The sequence below is a fragment of the Rattus norvegicus genome, chromosome 1 (assembly GCF_036323735.1).
Source record: "Rattus norvegicus strain BN/NHsdMcwi chromosome 1, GRCr8, whole genome shotgun sequence".
Lineage (NCBI taxonomy): Eukaryota > Metazoa > Chordata > Mammalia > Rodentia > Muridae > Rattus > Rattus norvegicus.
Window position 1 is genome coordinate 212,846,054 of NC_086019.1, and position 16,486 is coordinate 212,862,539.

General features: G+C 47.6%; 1 protein-coding gene and 1 long non-coding RNA gene across 2 annotated transcripts; one reads left to right on the plus strand and one right to left on the minus strand.

The window, feature by feature from the left end:
- Positions 1-254: 254 nt before the first annotated feature.
- On the minus strand, positions 255-9,397 carry Snx15 (sorting nexin 15). Its single transcript, NM_001024752.1, has 8 exons — positions 9,211-9,397; positions 4,644-4,679; positions 4,288-4,408; positions 2,889-3,004; positions 2,649-2,796; positions 2,228-2,371; positions 1,367-1,624; positions 255-781 (listed from the first exon to the last, which is right to left on the minus strand). The coding sequence occupies exons 1-8, from the start codon at positions 9,310-9,312 to the stop codon at positions 690-692; spliced, it is 1,017 nt and encodes a 338-aa protein (NP_001019923.1). The 5' UTR covers positions 9,313-9,397; the 3' UTR covers positions 255-689.
- On the plus strand, positions 1,619-9,357 carry LOC120097396 (uncharacterized). The gene is made up of 2 exons (XR_005494764.2): positions 1,619-1,777; positions 2,426-9,357. It is a non-coding gene; the product is annotated as an uncharacterized LOC120097396 (long non-coding RNA).
- Positions 9,398-16,486: the final 7,089 nt, after the last annotated feature.

Genomic DNA, 16,486 nt, shown 5'->3' on the forward strand with positions numbered 1-16,486 from the left:
TTTCTCTGGAGATATTCTCCTAATGCTTTTGTTTTAACACAAGATATCACTATGTAGCTCTGGATGGTCTGGAAGTCATTATATAGTCTAGGCTGAATTTGAACTCGCTAGATACCCGCCTGCCTCTGCTTTCCAGTTCCCGGATTAAAGGCGCCGGCCACACACTCATAGGTATGATTTGCAAGACACAACTTATTCAACTCTGTTAGACGATGTAAACGCAACCACAGACAATAATAAGCAAACGGATCTGGTTGTGTTCAGATGTGTTTTATTCACATGTATTTAAATTTTATAAATTTTTCACTAGTCAAAGAATCTTTTTTCTTCCAACCATTAAAAAAAAAAGAAGACCATCGAGGGCCTTACACAAAAAGGCAGTAGGCCAGGTCTGGCTACAGACCCTGGCTCTAGATGTGTGAACTGACAGATAAGTGGCCCAGATGCCACTCACATAAAACAGATAAGCAGGACCAGAAGTTCAAGTCTGATTCCAAGGAGGCAGGCAGGTCAGAGCTGAGAAGTCTGCTTTTTTCACACTTGACCCAGTTAACACAGATATGGCTCCTAGGGTCACAAGATCCAGTTAACGGAGACATGGCCCCTAGGGTCACAAGAGCAGGAAGCAAGGAGAGGCATGGAGGAGGCTGGCAGTGCTGGAGCTGACGTCCCAGGAAGGGTCCACCCCATCAGGGCAAGTGTGCGTGAAGGGTCTCTGCCCGCTTCAGGTACTCAGCTGCCTTCTTCTTCACACCTTCCCGACGGGTGGGGGATGGGTCACCTGTAGAAAGCAGATGGCCCAACTACATTCAGAACCCCTGGTCACAATGTGTGTGTGTGTGTGTGTGTGTGTGTGTGTGTTTTCCCTCCCTGGGTCCTAGTGTCTTTGCCCCATTTTATGAGGCTATTAAAAAAATTAAGGGAAAGTTCTGCCCAACGTTTCCAGTTGACCTGTGGGAAACAGGATCATAGTTGCTTTCTTTCTTTAGAATATGTCATATGTGTGTGACGAGCATGTGAGGGTCAGCGGACGGCCTTAGTGTACGTCTCCCCAGACCTTCACCATGTCTGAGATGAGGGTCAACAGACAGCTTTAGTGTAGGTCTTCCCAGACCGTGTCTGAGAAGAGGTCTCTTTGTTGTTCTCTGCAGCCTATGCCAGGATCAGCAGCCCACAAGTTTCTGGGGATTCTCCTGTCCCTGCCTCCCATCTTGTCACTGGAACACTTGATTTCCTGACTCTGCTGTTGCACAGCACTTTGTGTGGGCTCTGGGCACTCTAGTTCAGTTCTCAATGCTTGCGAGGCAAATCCCCCCACCCCCCCAGCCCTTTGCCTTCTGCTTTCCCTCCGTACTGTCCTACCCACCTGAGACGCCCTGAAGCAAGATGTGCACCCCTTCTTGGTAGCCTTGGAGAGCAGCAGCATATGCACCAGCCTTTTCATTCCTCAGGGCTTGAGTGATGAGCTCTGTGGCCTGGCCAAGGTAAGCCGGGGCAGGGTCTCCATCCTCAGCCTCTTCCTCCTCCCGTCCTCCTGGCTCCCAGGGCTCCTGGTCCAGCCTTTTGGACTGTACCTCCATGGCTGCCAGCTCACTTGTGTGGGTAGGGCTGGGGCCTGTACTTTCTGTAATAAAACAGGGAGGAGTCAGAGCAGACTGGCCTTCTCTTTCCCAGGGCTGTTGCCCACCCCAGGCGTCAACAGAACACCAACCTGTCCCACTGGAGGGGAAGAGGCTGGACATCCTGGACTGACTTGAGCAGAAGGAAGCAGCAGGAGGTTGGTAAAGGGTTCAGAGGTTATTGCTGCGTGCGTGCGTGCGTGCAGGTGGGAGCAGGCCATGGCTGGAGGGCAGGATTTGGGGTTGGTTTATCATCTATGGTAGAACCTGGGCATGGGACCACCTGGGCATGGGACCTGGCTACCAGGCTCACAAGCAGGGCTTTGACCCTCTGAGCCGCCATTCTGCTGCTCTACTGCCTTGAACCGCTGGTCTTTCTGCTTCTGCCTCTCAAGTGCTGGGACTCAGGGTGCGCACCACCAAGGCCAGCCACAGCAGGTCCGTGAGCCATAGGACCCTATGGTGATGTGCTACCTGGAGTTTGCTCAGAGAGGAGGACTCAGCTCCAATCTCTCATAACAGAGCTCCTCACAGAGCTCCTCACAGCCGTGGAGGTTCTCCCTTCACGCGCCACGCCCCACGTCCTCTACCCCACACCTGCGTCTTACCCTCTTTGGAGTAAGGGTCGAAAAGGGCAAGTTCGGCCTCAGAGAGGGGACCTCGAGCTGGGGAGCTGGAAGCTTCTTCAGTGCTGTCACAGCAGAAGAGAAGGTCCAAGGCCTCCTGGGCAGGGCTGGATGGGAGGGGATCCACTGGGGAGAGACCACAGGGACACTGATGCCTGCACTGCACTTTCTGTTTCTCAGCTTTCAAAACAGAATCTCCATCTTGATTAACCCTTGCAGCAGCCATGGGCATTGACAGAGCCACAATCAGGTTGCTAAACCTTATTTGATAGACGACAAACTGAAGCTCAGAAAAGAAAATGACCCATGCAGAGGTCCTCCTGGGGATGGTAGAACTGCCCACCCCTATGCTTTTCCCCGAGATTCTCGAGGAGGACTCATTCCTTCCCTGACTCTGATATACCTGGCACCTCCAACTCCTCCTGGCCTCTCCTTTCTGCAGGCAGTGGCTGGAGTAGCCGGGCCTCATCAGAAGGTGGTGTGGGAATGAGAGGGGGCGGCAGGATTTGCAAGTCCCTGGACACCTCAGAAGGCCGAGTCACCTCTCCGCCCTGCAGGAGACAAAGTCCAGCAAGGAGGGATAAGTAATGTAGCTGGGAGGGAGGGGAGCTGTACCTGGGAGGGGGAGAGCAGGCAGACTCACCCGGAAAAACTCCTTGAGCTGAGGGCTGTTGTTGAGTGCAGGGATGGGCACCGTGAAGCGCAGCAGGTCCTCTGCACCCTTGCGCCGTTCCTCAATCACAGAAGCTTCAAACCGACCTGCAGACCACAGGGCAGGAGGCCAGCAGTGTCACAGGCTTCTGGTTCACCCCACATGTCCTGGTTCTGCCTATATGTGCTGAGCAGGCTACTGGCCATCATCCCCATGTCCCCATAGTCTTTCCCAGCTCCTCCTCCAGATGTGCAATGACCCCTTCCTGCTGGCTCTGGGTTCCTGAGGAAACCAGCTCCTGTTCTCAAGGTATCACGCCAGAGACAGGGAAATAAGAAAGCTCCGTCTGGCCTCTTTCTTCCCGCAACACCCTCCTTCTGTTCCCTCGCTCTCTGTGTTCCCATGTTTTCTCTCTGTCTCTGTCTCTGTCTCCAATGTCTCATTATGTAACTGGTGGCTTCTGAACTTGCTGTGAAGACCTCAAACTCATGGAGATGCGTCTGCCTCTGCCTTCTGTGTGCTGAGATTGCAGGTGTGGGCTATCATGTCTGACCAGAGGGCGGTTTAGGGCTTGGATGTGATCAGGAGGGAAGTAAAGCACAGAGAAGGAGGTGACTTGCCCAAGGTCACAGAGCAAGACGCTATTTCACGGCTGGGCAAGGTGGAGCTCACCCCTGTTAGCCCATGCTTGGAAGGCTGTGGCAGAAGGATCATCAGAGGTTCAAGGCTAGGAAATGGAAAAAACAAAACCCAAACCTAGCCAACAACAGATGCGAAGCTCCATGTAGTCTAGTCCAGCTCTGCCCTAGTGCTGTGCTGGGGCACAGCCTGCCCCTCACCCTGCGATCCACGGTGGTCGCATTAGCCCAGGTGACTGCCAGCAACACATGACTCTGGGAACTCCTGTCATAATGGATTAATGGACTCCTGGGTTCTCTGTTATAAAAACTAGCTCGGTTCTGTCACTTATGTCTTCCTTGACTCTCTCTGTGCCATGCTCCCTGCCACCTTGGGGCTCTGCCAGCAACAGAGCCATCAGCAGATGTGGCCTCTGAACCTTGGACCAGAGCCATATGCCAACATAAGCGTCTTTTCTATAGTAACCAATACATCGTCTGTGTTGCTGCAAGGGAGAACGACTGACGCTCGGACACAGGCCTTTCTCCGTGATGAGCCTCATTTGCTGGGACTGTTCATAGCCCAACATAACAAGGGGTAGGCTGCTCTGAGCCTCAGTTTCCCCACATTCAATGAGACCATCTCAGAAGGCCCATCCAGGTTTCCAAAGATGTCTATTCAGGGTACAGGGTCACACAGCCCCCATGAGACCAGTTCCCCTTTGCCTAAATCTACCTGCACACTGGGGCAGGGGTTCAGAGTCAATACTCACCAAACACCTGAGCACGGGGGAAAGCCGGAAACTCCTCTAGGCGACGGAAGAGGTTGCGGTGAGTGTAGGCCAAGTCCCCGTGGAGCTTACGGAAGTCACTGTATCGCTTCCAGACTACTACCTAGGAGGCAGGGGAGAACTGACGTGGACCAGCAGGTGCGGAAAGCGGCCTTCCGTGCTCAGTCTATGTTCGCTCGAGACTGAGAAGGACTGCACACACCCTCTCCTGAGAAGGACTGCACATACCCTCTCCAGCACCAGCCATGGAAGAAGGCAGGTCCTTACAGTTACCAGCTACTCCCTTACGGATTCAGTGTGTGTATATGGGAACGGTCCCCCTTTCCCAGGAGTCTTACCTCTTTGATGTCCTCCGGGTCCTTCTTTGAGATGAACTGAGAAAGGAAAGGCAAGAGGGTGAGACGAGAGCCTGGCATGCAGCCCTATGCTACCCTTAAAAGCCGAGGGCCTCCAGTGTCCCTCAGAAGAAAGTGCCTGCTGGAGTAAATGGTCCTGGATTTAAGGTTTTGACCAAGTTCTCTTTTGGGTTTTTGCACACAGAGTTTCATGTAGCCCAAGATGGCCTCAAACTGACCATGTAGCAGAGGATGGCCTTGTACTCCAAATCCTTCTACCCCTGCCTCCCGAGTGCTGGGATTAGAGCCTGCACTACTAAATTAAACTATTTTAGTATTTATTTTTGGTACTAAGGATTGAGCTCAGGACTTCTTGAGATCTGGGCTAGCCTTCTGCCGTTGAGGTACATCCTCATCTCCTTGTATAGCTGTATCTTCATCTGGAAAAAGTGAGGGTCCTGAATACCTGTCTAGATAGCCCCCCACTCAACATTATTATTGTTATTATTTTAAACCTTTTAAAATGTTTTATTTATGTATTTTTTTTAAATCTAGGAGTGCTGTCTGTGTGTATACTTACATGCCAGTAGATGTTTTGTGTTTTTTGAGCCAAGCTACCATGTGGTTGTTGGGAATTGAACTCAGGACCTCTAGAAAAGCAGCTAGTGCTCTTAACCACTGAGCCATCTCTCCAGCCTAACTTTATTATTTTTTTAAATTGGCTTTTTTTTTTTTTTGAGGGGTGACAAGGCTTCTCTATGTAGCCCTGGCAGACCTAGAACTTGCTTTGATGGTTAGGTTGACTTCAACGTCACAGAGATCTGGCTGCTTCTACGTTAAGTGGTTGGGAGTAAAGACATGTGCCACCAGGCTTGGCTTTCAACTTTTAGCCCAACTCCTTCCTAGGGCCACGGCCTGGTATTCAGAAAGCAAAAAACTACACTTCCCAAGAAATGAGAGTCCAGGGGCTGGAGAGTTGGCCCAGCAGTTAAGAGCACTGACTGTTCTTCCAGGGGACCCAGGTTTGGTTCTCAGTACCCACAAGGTCACAACTGTAACTCTAGTTCCAGAGGGTCCAACAACCTCATACTGACATAAATGCAGGGAAAACACCAGTGCACAGAAAATAGAAATGAAAAAATCATTCTAAAAAGTGAGAGTCTGGGGCTGGAGAGATGGCACAGCGGTTAAGAGCACTGACTGTCCTTCTAGAGAACCTGAGTTCAAATCCCAGCAACCACATGGTGGCTCACAATCACCTGTGATGAGATCTGATGCCCTCTTCTGGAGTGTCTGAAGACAGCTACAGTGTACTTATAGATAATAAAGAAATAAATCTTAAACCACCAAGACATTTAAAAAAAAAAAAAAGTGAGAGTCTGTCCCAGGATCCAATTCTTCCTTAGGAGAGGAGCTATGAGCTCGCCTACCCATGAAGACAGGAGCAAGCCAGCACTGGGTTGGGCACTCTGGGAAAACAGAATTGGCTGTAGACAGAAGTAACCCTTAGTTTTTGCTATTATGTTATAGAAGTTTTACAGTAAGGTTGTACAGTTTAGAATCATTAACAACAGTTTTCTTTCTTTTTTTTTTTTAAAGATTTATTTATTTAATGTATATGACTGTAGCTGTCTTCAGACACACCAGAAGAGGGCATCAGATCTCTTTACAGATGGTTGTGAGCCACCATGTGGTTGCTGGGAATTGAACTCAGGACCTCTGGAAGAGCAGTTAGTACTCTTAACCACTGAGCCATCTCTCCAGCCCTAACAACAGTTTTCAAAAACATCCTTTCCTTTTTCTACTAGATCTCAGCAAATCACACAGGATCAAGATGCCCATTTAAAAGCGAGGATGGGGACCGGACCGGAGAGGTGGCCCAGTAGTTAAGAGCGTGTCCTGACCTTCCAAGGACTATAGTTCAGTGCCCAGAACAGCACCCACATTGTGTGGCTCACAACCTTTTGTAATTCCAGCTGCAGGGCATCAGATCTGTTGTACCTTCCTCTGACCTCCACAGGCATACAAGCACAGTTGTGATACACACAAACAAATGGGGGGGGGGCACTACAGTGATGATTCAGCAGTTAGAAGCACTCACTGCTGTGGCTGAGGACCCAGGTTTGGTTCTCGGCATGCAGATGGCAGATAGAAATAATTTCTAAAAAAGTCCAATCCCAGGCAATTCAATGTTTTTCTAACCTCCGAGCCTATGAGGCTTGTATTGGTGCATATACATAAGTACAGACAAAACATTCATTAAAATAAAAGTAAATAAATCTGGACTAGATTGATGACTCAGAGGTTAAGAACACTGGCTGCTTTCTAGAGGACAGAAGTTCTATTCCCAGCACCAACAGGAAGGCACACAGTGGCCTATAATTCCAATCCATAGGGATCTACCGCCCTCTGCTGGCCTCCTTGGGTATTGCATGGATAGCGCACTGATACATGCAGATAAAACATGCATGTTTGGTTTTTTTTTTTTTTTTTTGGTTCTTTTTTTTCGGAGCTGGGGACTGAACCCAGGGCCTTGCGCTTCCTAGGCAAGCGCTCTACCACTGAGCTAAATCCCCAACCCCTCTTTGTTTTGTTTTTGTTGTTGTTGTTGTTTTTTCTTTTCTTTTTTTCAGAGCTGGGGACCGAACCCAGGGCTTGCACTTGCTAGGCAAGCGCTCTACCACTGAGCTAAATTCCCAACCCCTTGTTTTGTTTTGTTTTGTTTTTCTTTTTTTTTTTTTTTCGGAGCTGGGGACCGAACCCAGGGCCTTGCGCATGCTAGGCAAGTGCTCTACCACTGAGCTAAATCCCCAACCCCTGTTTTTTTTTTTTTTTAAACCAACTACATTTTAATTTTTAAGTAAATAAGCCAGGTGGGGTGGCACACACTTTTAATCCCTAGGGAGGCTGCACTGGGGAGGTAGAGGCAGGTGGAGCTCTGTGAGTTCGAGTTTGATCTATAGCACAAGTTCCAGGACAACCAGGGCTAACAGAAAAACCATGTCTCGGAAAAAAAGAAAACAAAATTAAGTAAATAAATCTATAAAGTAAAAGGATCATCCCATTGGATGCTGTGTCAGGTGAGAGAGAGAGAGAAAGAGAGAGAAAGAGAGAGAGAGAGAGAGAGAGAGAGAGAGAGAGAGAAGAAAAAGAGGAGGAGGAGGAGGAGGAAGAAGAAGAGGAGGAGGAAGAGGAGGAAGAGAAGAAGAAGAAGAAGAAGAAGAAGAAGAAGAAGAAGAAGAAGAAGAAGAAGAAGAAGAAGAAGAAGAAGAAGAAGAAGAAAAGAAAGAAGCACTTCTAGTATGTGGGAGGCCCTGAGTTCAACCCTAGCACTGAAAAAAAGGAAAAACTGTAAGCATGTGTAAGGCATGTGACTAGGTCTAAAATGCTCACAGGAAGACATATAAGAAAGGGTTATGAATGTTTTTTCATCCTTTCTACCCTCTGGCCATCTTCCTAGAGACAATTACTATATTTGTATTTTTTTGGCATTGGAAAAAAGCAAGGCATTGGGCATACCCACACTCTTGAGGTATCTAAAATTCTGGCTTACATTGATTTGGGAGCGATTTTTACGTGTTTGCTTCCTTTTAACAGTTGACAAGAGCACTAATCAAACAGTTGCCTAGTTGAAAAAAATTTAAGTATAAGAAAACGTATAGTCAGCCTTCAGGCAGCAACCCGATTTCTTCTGCTGTAGACCCTCCATAGTTACGCACCCATGGGTAAAATTCTAAAAGCATTCTTTCCTGCTGATGTTTCTACAAGCTCATTTTAAGTTTTATTGTTAGACACCAATTCCACCTTGACTTCCTTATCTGTGAAGAGCAGTCTTTTTGAATTACGTTTTTAAAACCACACAAATATTGTATACTGTATATATAATAAATGTATAAAATACATTATATATATATATATATATTTTTTCTTTTCTTTTTTTCGGAGCTGGGGACCGAACCCAGGCCTTGCGCTTGCTATACCACTGAGCTAAATCCCCAACCCCTATATATAAATTTTTTAAAGAGCTTTTTTAGTCGGACATGATGGTGCAAGCCTTTAATCCCAGCACTCAGGCAGCAGTTGCAGGCGGGTCTCGGTGACTTCAGGACCAGTCTAGTTTACATAGTGAGTTCAGGACAGCCAGGGTTGTCTCAGAAAAAGAAAAAAATAAATAAATAAAAAGGCGGGTGTGTGTGTGTGTGTGTTTACGTATCAAGCAGGAAAAATTACCAAAAGTTACTCTAAGAGATTAAAGAGGAATATTGAGTTAATCCGGAATTTTTTTTCTTTGAGAAATTCGTAGACCGCATCTAGACACCATCATCAACAGGGCGGGGGGGGGGGGGGGTGCCTGGCTGGGCGCAGAGCACTGCTCCGGAGTTTAAAAATGACCCTTAGCCCCGCCCCAGGCGGTGAGGCTCCTTAAGTCTTCTGCCTCAGACTCCTCTTAAAGGGGAAATCCATTTGTGTAGGCCAAACCGCGACCTCCCCGGAGCTCCTTACCTTTAAGGTACAGCACGGGTCCCGAACTGCTTAAAAGGGTAATGTTCCCCGCTGGGTCCCACCTCACCTGAGCAGTTACTTTGTACTCGGTGTAACCCTTGGGGTGGGTCCTGGGGTCCGAAACTGTGTAGTGTCGCAGGAAGTCATCCTTCTTCGCCCGGCGCGACATGACAGCGGAGCTGGCCGCCGGCTCCTCCTACTGCACGTCGCCCCCGCTCCGCGTGTTGAGCCTGCTGCCACCGCCAGGATCCGGCCTGCGCCCTTCTTCAGGCCTAGGGACCAGTCACAAGTGACACAGCCGTTCTTGGCTTGGGGGCGTGGCTAAGGGAGTGTCTGACAAGTTCTAGGTCATTGGTAAAGCGGAGTTGTAGGTAGAGATTAAGGATTGGTTGTTTAGGAGAGGATTTACCAGCTGGCATTGTGGCATGTGATTAAGCTCACCTTACAGACCTCCAAAACGTCTCCCTTATTCTCTTATTTATGAATTATTTTGAGCTATGGTCTCTGCTGTGTGGATCAATTTCTGGGCTTAAAATATCCTACCGAAGCCTCCTGAGTATCTGGAATTTAAGGTGCTTGGCATAGGGCCTAACCCATGCAATTTTCATTGTGTTCAAAATGTGCCTGGCAGAGCCAAGTTAAGTTCCCTGCATCTCTGTGCCAGAATAGCTGGGGAACTGACATATTCTGATGCTGAAAATGCTGAACAGTGACAGAGTCTCTGAAATCACAACACTTGCAGCTATTTGAATTCCCCTTAACTGCTTCAGATTTGGGGAGGTGGGAGATTGAGAGGATCTCATGTAGCCCAGGTTGGCCTCAGACTCACTATTGTAGTTGAGGCTAGCCTTGAATTTTTGATCCTTCATTTTCCACCTCCCAAATGCTGAGGTCACAGATAAGCATCACATTTCCCTCCCATGACTGCATGCACCTGGTTTATTCCTCTATGGAAAGGAGTACTTGTCGTTGTATCTTCTGTAACAGATTAGATCAAGAGGCATGCTGGCAGAACACAAGTATGGTGAAAACCCAACACTAGGGCAAGGCCAAATTGCTGAGGAAGGTGTATCAACAGTGTTATTCCTAAACATAGATTCCAGCACATTCCCCCACCACCAGAAATCCCATCTTCAAATGAAAAAAGTGAAAAAAAGAACCATTAAAAAATTTGAGGAAATCTGGCTGTGGTGGTGAATCATGTTTTTAGGTGGATCTCTGTTTTGAGGGGAAAAAACAAAAACCAACCAACCAAAAAGACCCCAAACCATTTGTTATGGTTTGCATATGCTTGGACCAGAGAGTAGCACTATTAGAAGATTTGGCTCTGTTGGAGTAGGTGTGTCACTGTGGGTGTGGGCTTAGAGACCCTCATTCTATTTTTTTTTTTTTGGTTCTTTTTTTTTTTTTTTTTTCCGGAGCTGGGGACCGAACCCAGGGCCTTGCGCTTCCTAGGTAAGCGCTCTACCACTGAGCTAAATCCCCAGCCCCATTCTATTTTTTTTAAGATTTACTTATTTCATGTATGTGGGTACATTGTCACTGTCTTCAGACATACCAGAAGAGGGCATCGGAACCCCATTACAGATGGTTGTGAGCCACCATGTGATTGCTAGGAATTGAATTCAGGACCTCTGGAAGAGCAGTCAGTGCTCTTAACTGCTAAGCCATCTCTCCAACCTGAGACCCTCATTCTAGCTGCCTGGAAGTCAGTCTTCCACTAGCAGCCTTCAGATGAAAATGCAGAACTCTCAGCTCTGCTTGTACCATGTCTGTCTGGATGCTGCCATGATGATAATGGACTGAACCTCTGAACCTCTGAACCTGTAAGCCAGCCCCAATTAAATGTTATCTTTATAAGAATTGCCCTAGTCATGGTGTCTGTTTTCAGCAGTAAAACCCTAACCAGGACAGAAGTTGATACCAGGGACTGGGGTATTTCTGTGATAGGCCCGGTCATGCTTTTGTTTAGAAGAATGTGGATTTTGGAACTTTGGATTTGGAAAGCGGTGGAATGCTTTAAATGGGGACTTAATGGGCAATCATAGTAGGAATATGGAAGACTTTGTTACTAAGAATGATTTGAATTGTATGGACTTGGCCCAAGAGATTTCAGTGGAGAATTTCAATATGTGGCTTATATATTATTTTTGTGGTATTTTGGTGAAGAATGTGACTACTTTTTGCCCTGTCTGAAGAGTCTGCCTGAGGCTAAGGTATTAATTGCATTGACAAGGGAAGTCTCAGAAACGCCCATCATAGACTTTGTTCTCTGGTTAAGTCTCATGAAGAGCAATGTAAACGAGCAGAGCAAGCTGAGAAAGAAAAAATATAAACTATATGGTTCAAGGACACCAGGGGCACCCAGAAGTGAAATGGAGCTGAATCCTGTGTTCTAGGAGATAGCAGATTAAGGGAGTGGGTCTTTGGGGCAAGATCCTACCCAGCTAAATTTTGCTCTAGGAATGGTGGTATGTACCTTTAATCCTAGAAGATAAACCAAGCAGATCTCTGAGTTCAAGATCAGCCTGGGACAGAGCAACTTCTAGGTAAAGAAAAGATTAAGTCCAAGTGTGGTGGAATCATGGTGGAGACAGGCATGCAGATCTCTGAGTTCAAGGTCAGTTTACAGAGCAAGATCCAGGACAGCCAAGCTTAGGCAGTGAAGGAGTTGGAAAACAGAAAGCTAGTGATAATGTAGTAGAACAAGGGGGGGTCATGTTCCAGCTCCTGCAAGCAGCAAAACTTGGCAGCTTTGGCCATGTGTCTCTAGCTTTAGAGTGAAAAACAGAAGGGACCACTGGGATAGTTGATGCTGGTTAGCTGGAGCTAAGAAATTAGCATTGATTAAGAAATCTTCTGGGAAGCATTTTCTGAGAGCACAAAGAAGCTGGGTTCTAGAGATAGCCAAGGCATTTGGTGATGTGTAAGCATCACCCAGGTGGTACTCGTCTTGACGACATGAAGGGGTCATGAACAGCTGAGGCTGGGCACTGTGAGAGGCCATGTAAGACCACTGGTGAAGGTGCATCCTCGGTTGTAGTTGATGGCCCAGGACTGAAGGGGTCATGCAAAGGAGTTGAGGCTTGGCACCATGAAGAGAATCTATGAGGGGCTATTGGTGAGGTCTAGCTGCAGCAGAAGACCCCAGTGTACTGGAGATGCCAGTACCATGGGATGATCACTAAGAGCAGCAGTGGCAGTGGAGTGGATCACTGAGCTCAGAGTGCTACAGAAGGCAGAGCTGGAGAGGTGACGCCAGCCCTTTGGAGGAGCCCAGAAGATCATGTGTGGATCCCAGACATTGAAAAAAGAAACTGTAATACTGAGGTTGCCTTGGCGTCCCCAAGATGCTATAGCCAGGGCCTATCTGCCGAGGAAAGCTACTAACAGGGAGAGGAACCAGCCCAGGAGAAAAAAGTTGGTTGCAGTCAACAAAGATGAAAAAGGAGCTGGAGATCTGAAGACCACTTTGACGTCAGACATGGAGGTGCAGAGTTTGGAGTCTGCCCAGCTGGTTTCCTGTCTTGCTCTGGGGATTACAGTTAAGTGATTGGATGAATCTCAGAAGAGTCTATGAACTTTGGACTTTTAACATTGTTGAGACTGCAATAGACTATGGGGCTTTGGAAGGTGAACTAAACGTACCTTTTTATTATGCTGTGGGTAGGTTTGGCCCCATAGACTCATGTATTTGAACAAGCCTAGTAGTAGTAAAATATTATGGTTTGTATATGTTTGACCCAGGGAGTGGCACTATTAGAAGGTGTGGCCCTGTTGGAGTAGGTGTGTCATTGTGGGTGTGGGCTTTAACACCCTTATTCTAGCTACATGGAAGTCAGTCTCCAGCCAGCATCCTTCAGATGAAGATGTAGAACTCGGCAACCCTTGCACTATGCCTGCCTGGATGCTGCCATGCTCCCGCCTTGATGATGATGGACTGAACCTCTGAGCCTATAAGCCAGCCCCAATTAAATGTTGTCCTTATAAGACTTGCCTTGGTCTTTGTGTCTGTTCACAGCAGTAAAACCCTAACTAAGACACCATGTAATTGAGACTTGCTTAGGTTTAGTCCATTATCACCATGGAGATACAAAGGCAGACACGGTGCTGGAGAGGTAGTTGAGAGTTCTACATCTGAACCCACAGACAGCAAGAAGAGAGACACTGGACCTGACATGAGATTTTGAAACCTCAAAGCTCACCCTTAGGGACACACTTGCTCCAACAAGGCCACACCTCCTACTCACTTTTAAGTAATGGCATTCCCTAATTACTAAGTCTTCAAATACATGAGCCTATGGAGGCCATTCTTATTCAAGTCACCACAGCGCTGTGGTGGTGGTGGGGAAAGCCCAGGGACTTGGTTAAACACAGAGCAGATGTTCCCTGTGAAAATTAGACCAAGGCAAATCACTAATGATGGCACATCCACTGGTGCTCAGGATACAGAGGCAGTGCTGCACTGTTCCCCAACCCCAACACACACACCCACACACAGAGGCACACATCCCAGCCCACACACCTCAGGCTGACCTTGGCTGGGGAACTCTGTGAATTTGAAGGGGTTGGGGGTGTGAATGGTCCCTCTTGGCTTAGCACTTGATTGGAGACAAGTAACTGGTGTTAACAGAATGAGTTCCACTAACCACTCGTCTTGGGAGCAGAAAGAATTGCCAAGGGGATGGAAACAAGCAAGACCCAGTGGTTAAAGAGCGCTCACTACTCCTCTACAGGACCAGAGTTCAGAACCCAGCACCCATGTCTGGCAGCTCACTCTACTGCCTGTGACCGGCACCCTCCATGCACACAGGCACACAAATATAAATCTGAGAAGAAAAGAAAATTGGAGAGGAAAGAGGTGTGCTGTGGTAGCCTTTAATCTCAGCACTTGTGAGGCAGAGGCAGGCTGATCTACACAGAGTTGCAGGCTAGCCAAGATTACCTTGTGAGGTGGTGAAACTTGTCTCAAAAACAAACAAAAAACCCCCGAAATGCCATAAACATATATACACAGTACCAAAACCAACAAAATAAAACCAAAGGAGAGATGCCTCAGAAGGTGAAGGTTCTGGCCATCAAGCCTGACAACCTGAATTCCATCTCCAGGACTCAAAATGTGGGCCCAATATCTTCATGTTTTTTTTTTCCTTTTTTAAAAATGATTTATTTTATTTATATAAGTACACTGTAGCTACACACTAGAAGAGGGCATCAGAACCCATTATAGATGGTTGTGAGCCACCATGTAGTTGCTGGACTTGAACTCAGGACTTCTGGAAGTCAGTGCTCTTAACCACTGAGCCATCTCTCCAGCCCCTTCCTATCTCCCTCTTTTTAATTCTTTTTTTTTTCTTTTTTTCAGAGCTGGGGACCGAACCCAGGGCCTTGCGCTTGCTAGGCAAGTGCTCTACCACTGAGCTAAATCCCCAACCCCTTTTTAATTCTTTTTATTGGTTTGGTGATGAAAGAGTAGTAGTCTAGCATGCACAAGGCCCTGAGGTTGAGCCTAAGTACAGTATTATTCAGATGCTAACACACACACACACACACACACACACACACACACACACACACACTGAGGCAGCAGCTCACATAGCCCCAGCTGGCCTCAAGCTGTGTAGCTGGCATTATAGATGCACACCATTATGCCTCGCTTCTTCACTTCCTGTTCTCCTTCCTTCTCCTTGGCCTTGCTAAGCTCTTCTATCTGCAGCAGTATAGTTCCTGGCCCTGTACAGATTTCCAGGAGCACCAGATGCCAGCAGAAGCAGTAGGGAGAGGTGACTTTGTGTCCTGTGTTTCCTGCCATTGACCATGAAGTGAGGGCTCAATACCTGCTCTCTACTCGGTCCTGCAATGACCATAACCTTGCTGCTTTCCACTCTCTGCCTAATTCACTTCTCCCTGCTTACACACACACACACACACACACACACACACACACACACACAGAGAGAGAGAGAGAGAGAGAGAGAGAGAGAGAGAGAGAGAGAGAGAGAGCGAGCGCCAGGAGCACTTGGACTGGGGTGACTCCATTGTATCAGTGTCTGAATGCATAAGCTCCCATTGTTTTAAATCACAATCATAGCTGACACTCACCCAATGCTCATGATGCCCCTGACACCGGTTGATTCCTATCTATAGCAGGGGCTGACATTGTCTTTTGCCAGCCAGCCAGAAGCCCAGATGAGTCAGGCTATTCTGGCAGCCTTAACAAGGCCTTCACAGAGCCATGGGTGTCTCTGGGGCCTGGGTTTTATTCTTGCTGGGGTTGAAAGAGTGGAGAGAGGGTCAGCTACTGCTGTCACCTGATAAAGCTGAACACTTGAGACTTAACACGCATGCACAGCACAGGGGCTGGGGACAGTGCTTTTTTAAATAACAAGCCAGTGCGGCTCATTGTTCTTACTGCCATTTACTGTAACCTTAAGCCTCCTCTGGGTTTTGACAGGAACTGATGGAGTTTCCAGAGGTTGCTCTGGCTAAGGACAGTGAACACCATGCTAACCTAAAAGAAAACATCTCCGATCCAAACAAGGCTGTTTGCTGGTTTCTGGCTGTATTATGACCAATTCCTTCTCCATGTTCTGGCTGCCATCACTCCTGAGTGACTCTCCCCGGACCCTGAGACAACAGTGTGTTCCTTGATGCCTTGGAATGTAATTTAATCAGCACAAAGAAAGCTGTGCTTGGAGTGGTGATGGCCAACCTGTGTTACACAGGGGAACTCCATCTAAAAGAAAACATTTTTGAGGAAGATCAGGGAGAGGCGAAAAAGGAGAGGTATCTTGGGAGAGCTGAGCCTGGTGTCTTAAGGTTTTACTGCTGTGAACAGACACCATGACCAAGACAACTTATAAGGACATTTAATTGGGGCTGGCTTACAGGGACAAGGTTCAGTCCAGATTATCAAGGTGGGAGCATGGTAGTGTCCAGACAGGCATGGTGCTGGAGGAGCTGAGAGTTCTATATCTTCATCTGAAGGCTGCTAGGTTGAGGGTATTTAAGTCCATCCCCACAGTGACACACATACTCCAACAAGGCCACACCTCTTTTTTTTTTTTTTTTTTTTTTTTGGTTCTATTTTTCGGAGCTGGGGACCGAACCCAGGGCCTTGCGCTTCCTAGGCAAGCGCTCTACCACTGAGCTAAATCCCCAACCCCAAGGCCACACCTCTTAATAGTGCCATTCCCTGGGCAAGCATATGCAAACCAGCAAACCTGGACAGGGAAGAACCTTTAAGTCCCTCAGCACTTCTGTTTGAGGACTGTTTTATTCTGAGGCCCGTGTTCCCTCCTTAGGGACCCAACCAAGCTTTTTTCAGGTCTCTGCTGCTCTGG

Bases quoted from the DNA above. Each gene is read 5' to 3' on its own strand.
- Snx15 (NM_001024752.1), bottom strand. From the start codon at position 9,312: ATGTCGCGCCGGGCGAAGAAGGATGACTTCCTGCGACACTACACAGTT. The intron at 3,005-4,287 runs GTGAGTATTGAC...TGTGGTCTGCAG, and splicing joins CCCCCGTGCTCAGGTGTTTG to GTCGGTTTGAAGCTTCTGTG. The intron at 2,797-2,888 runs GTGAGTCTGCCT...TGTCTCCTGCAG, and splicing joins AGCTCAAGGAGTTTTTCCGG to GGCGGAGAGGTGACTCGGCC.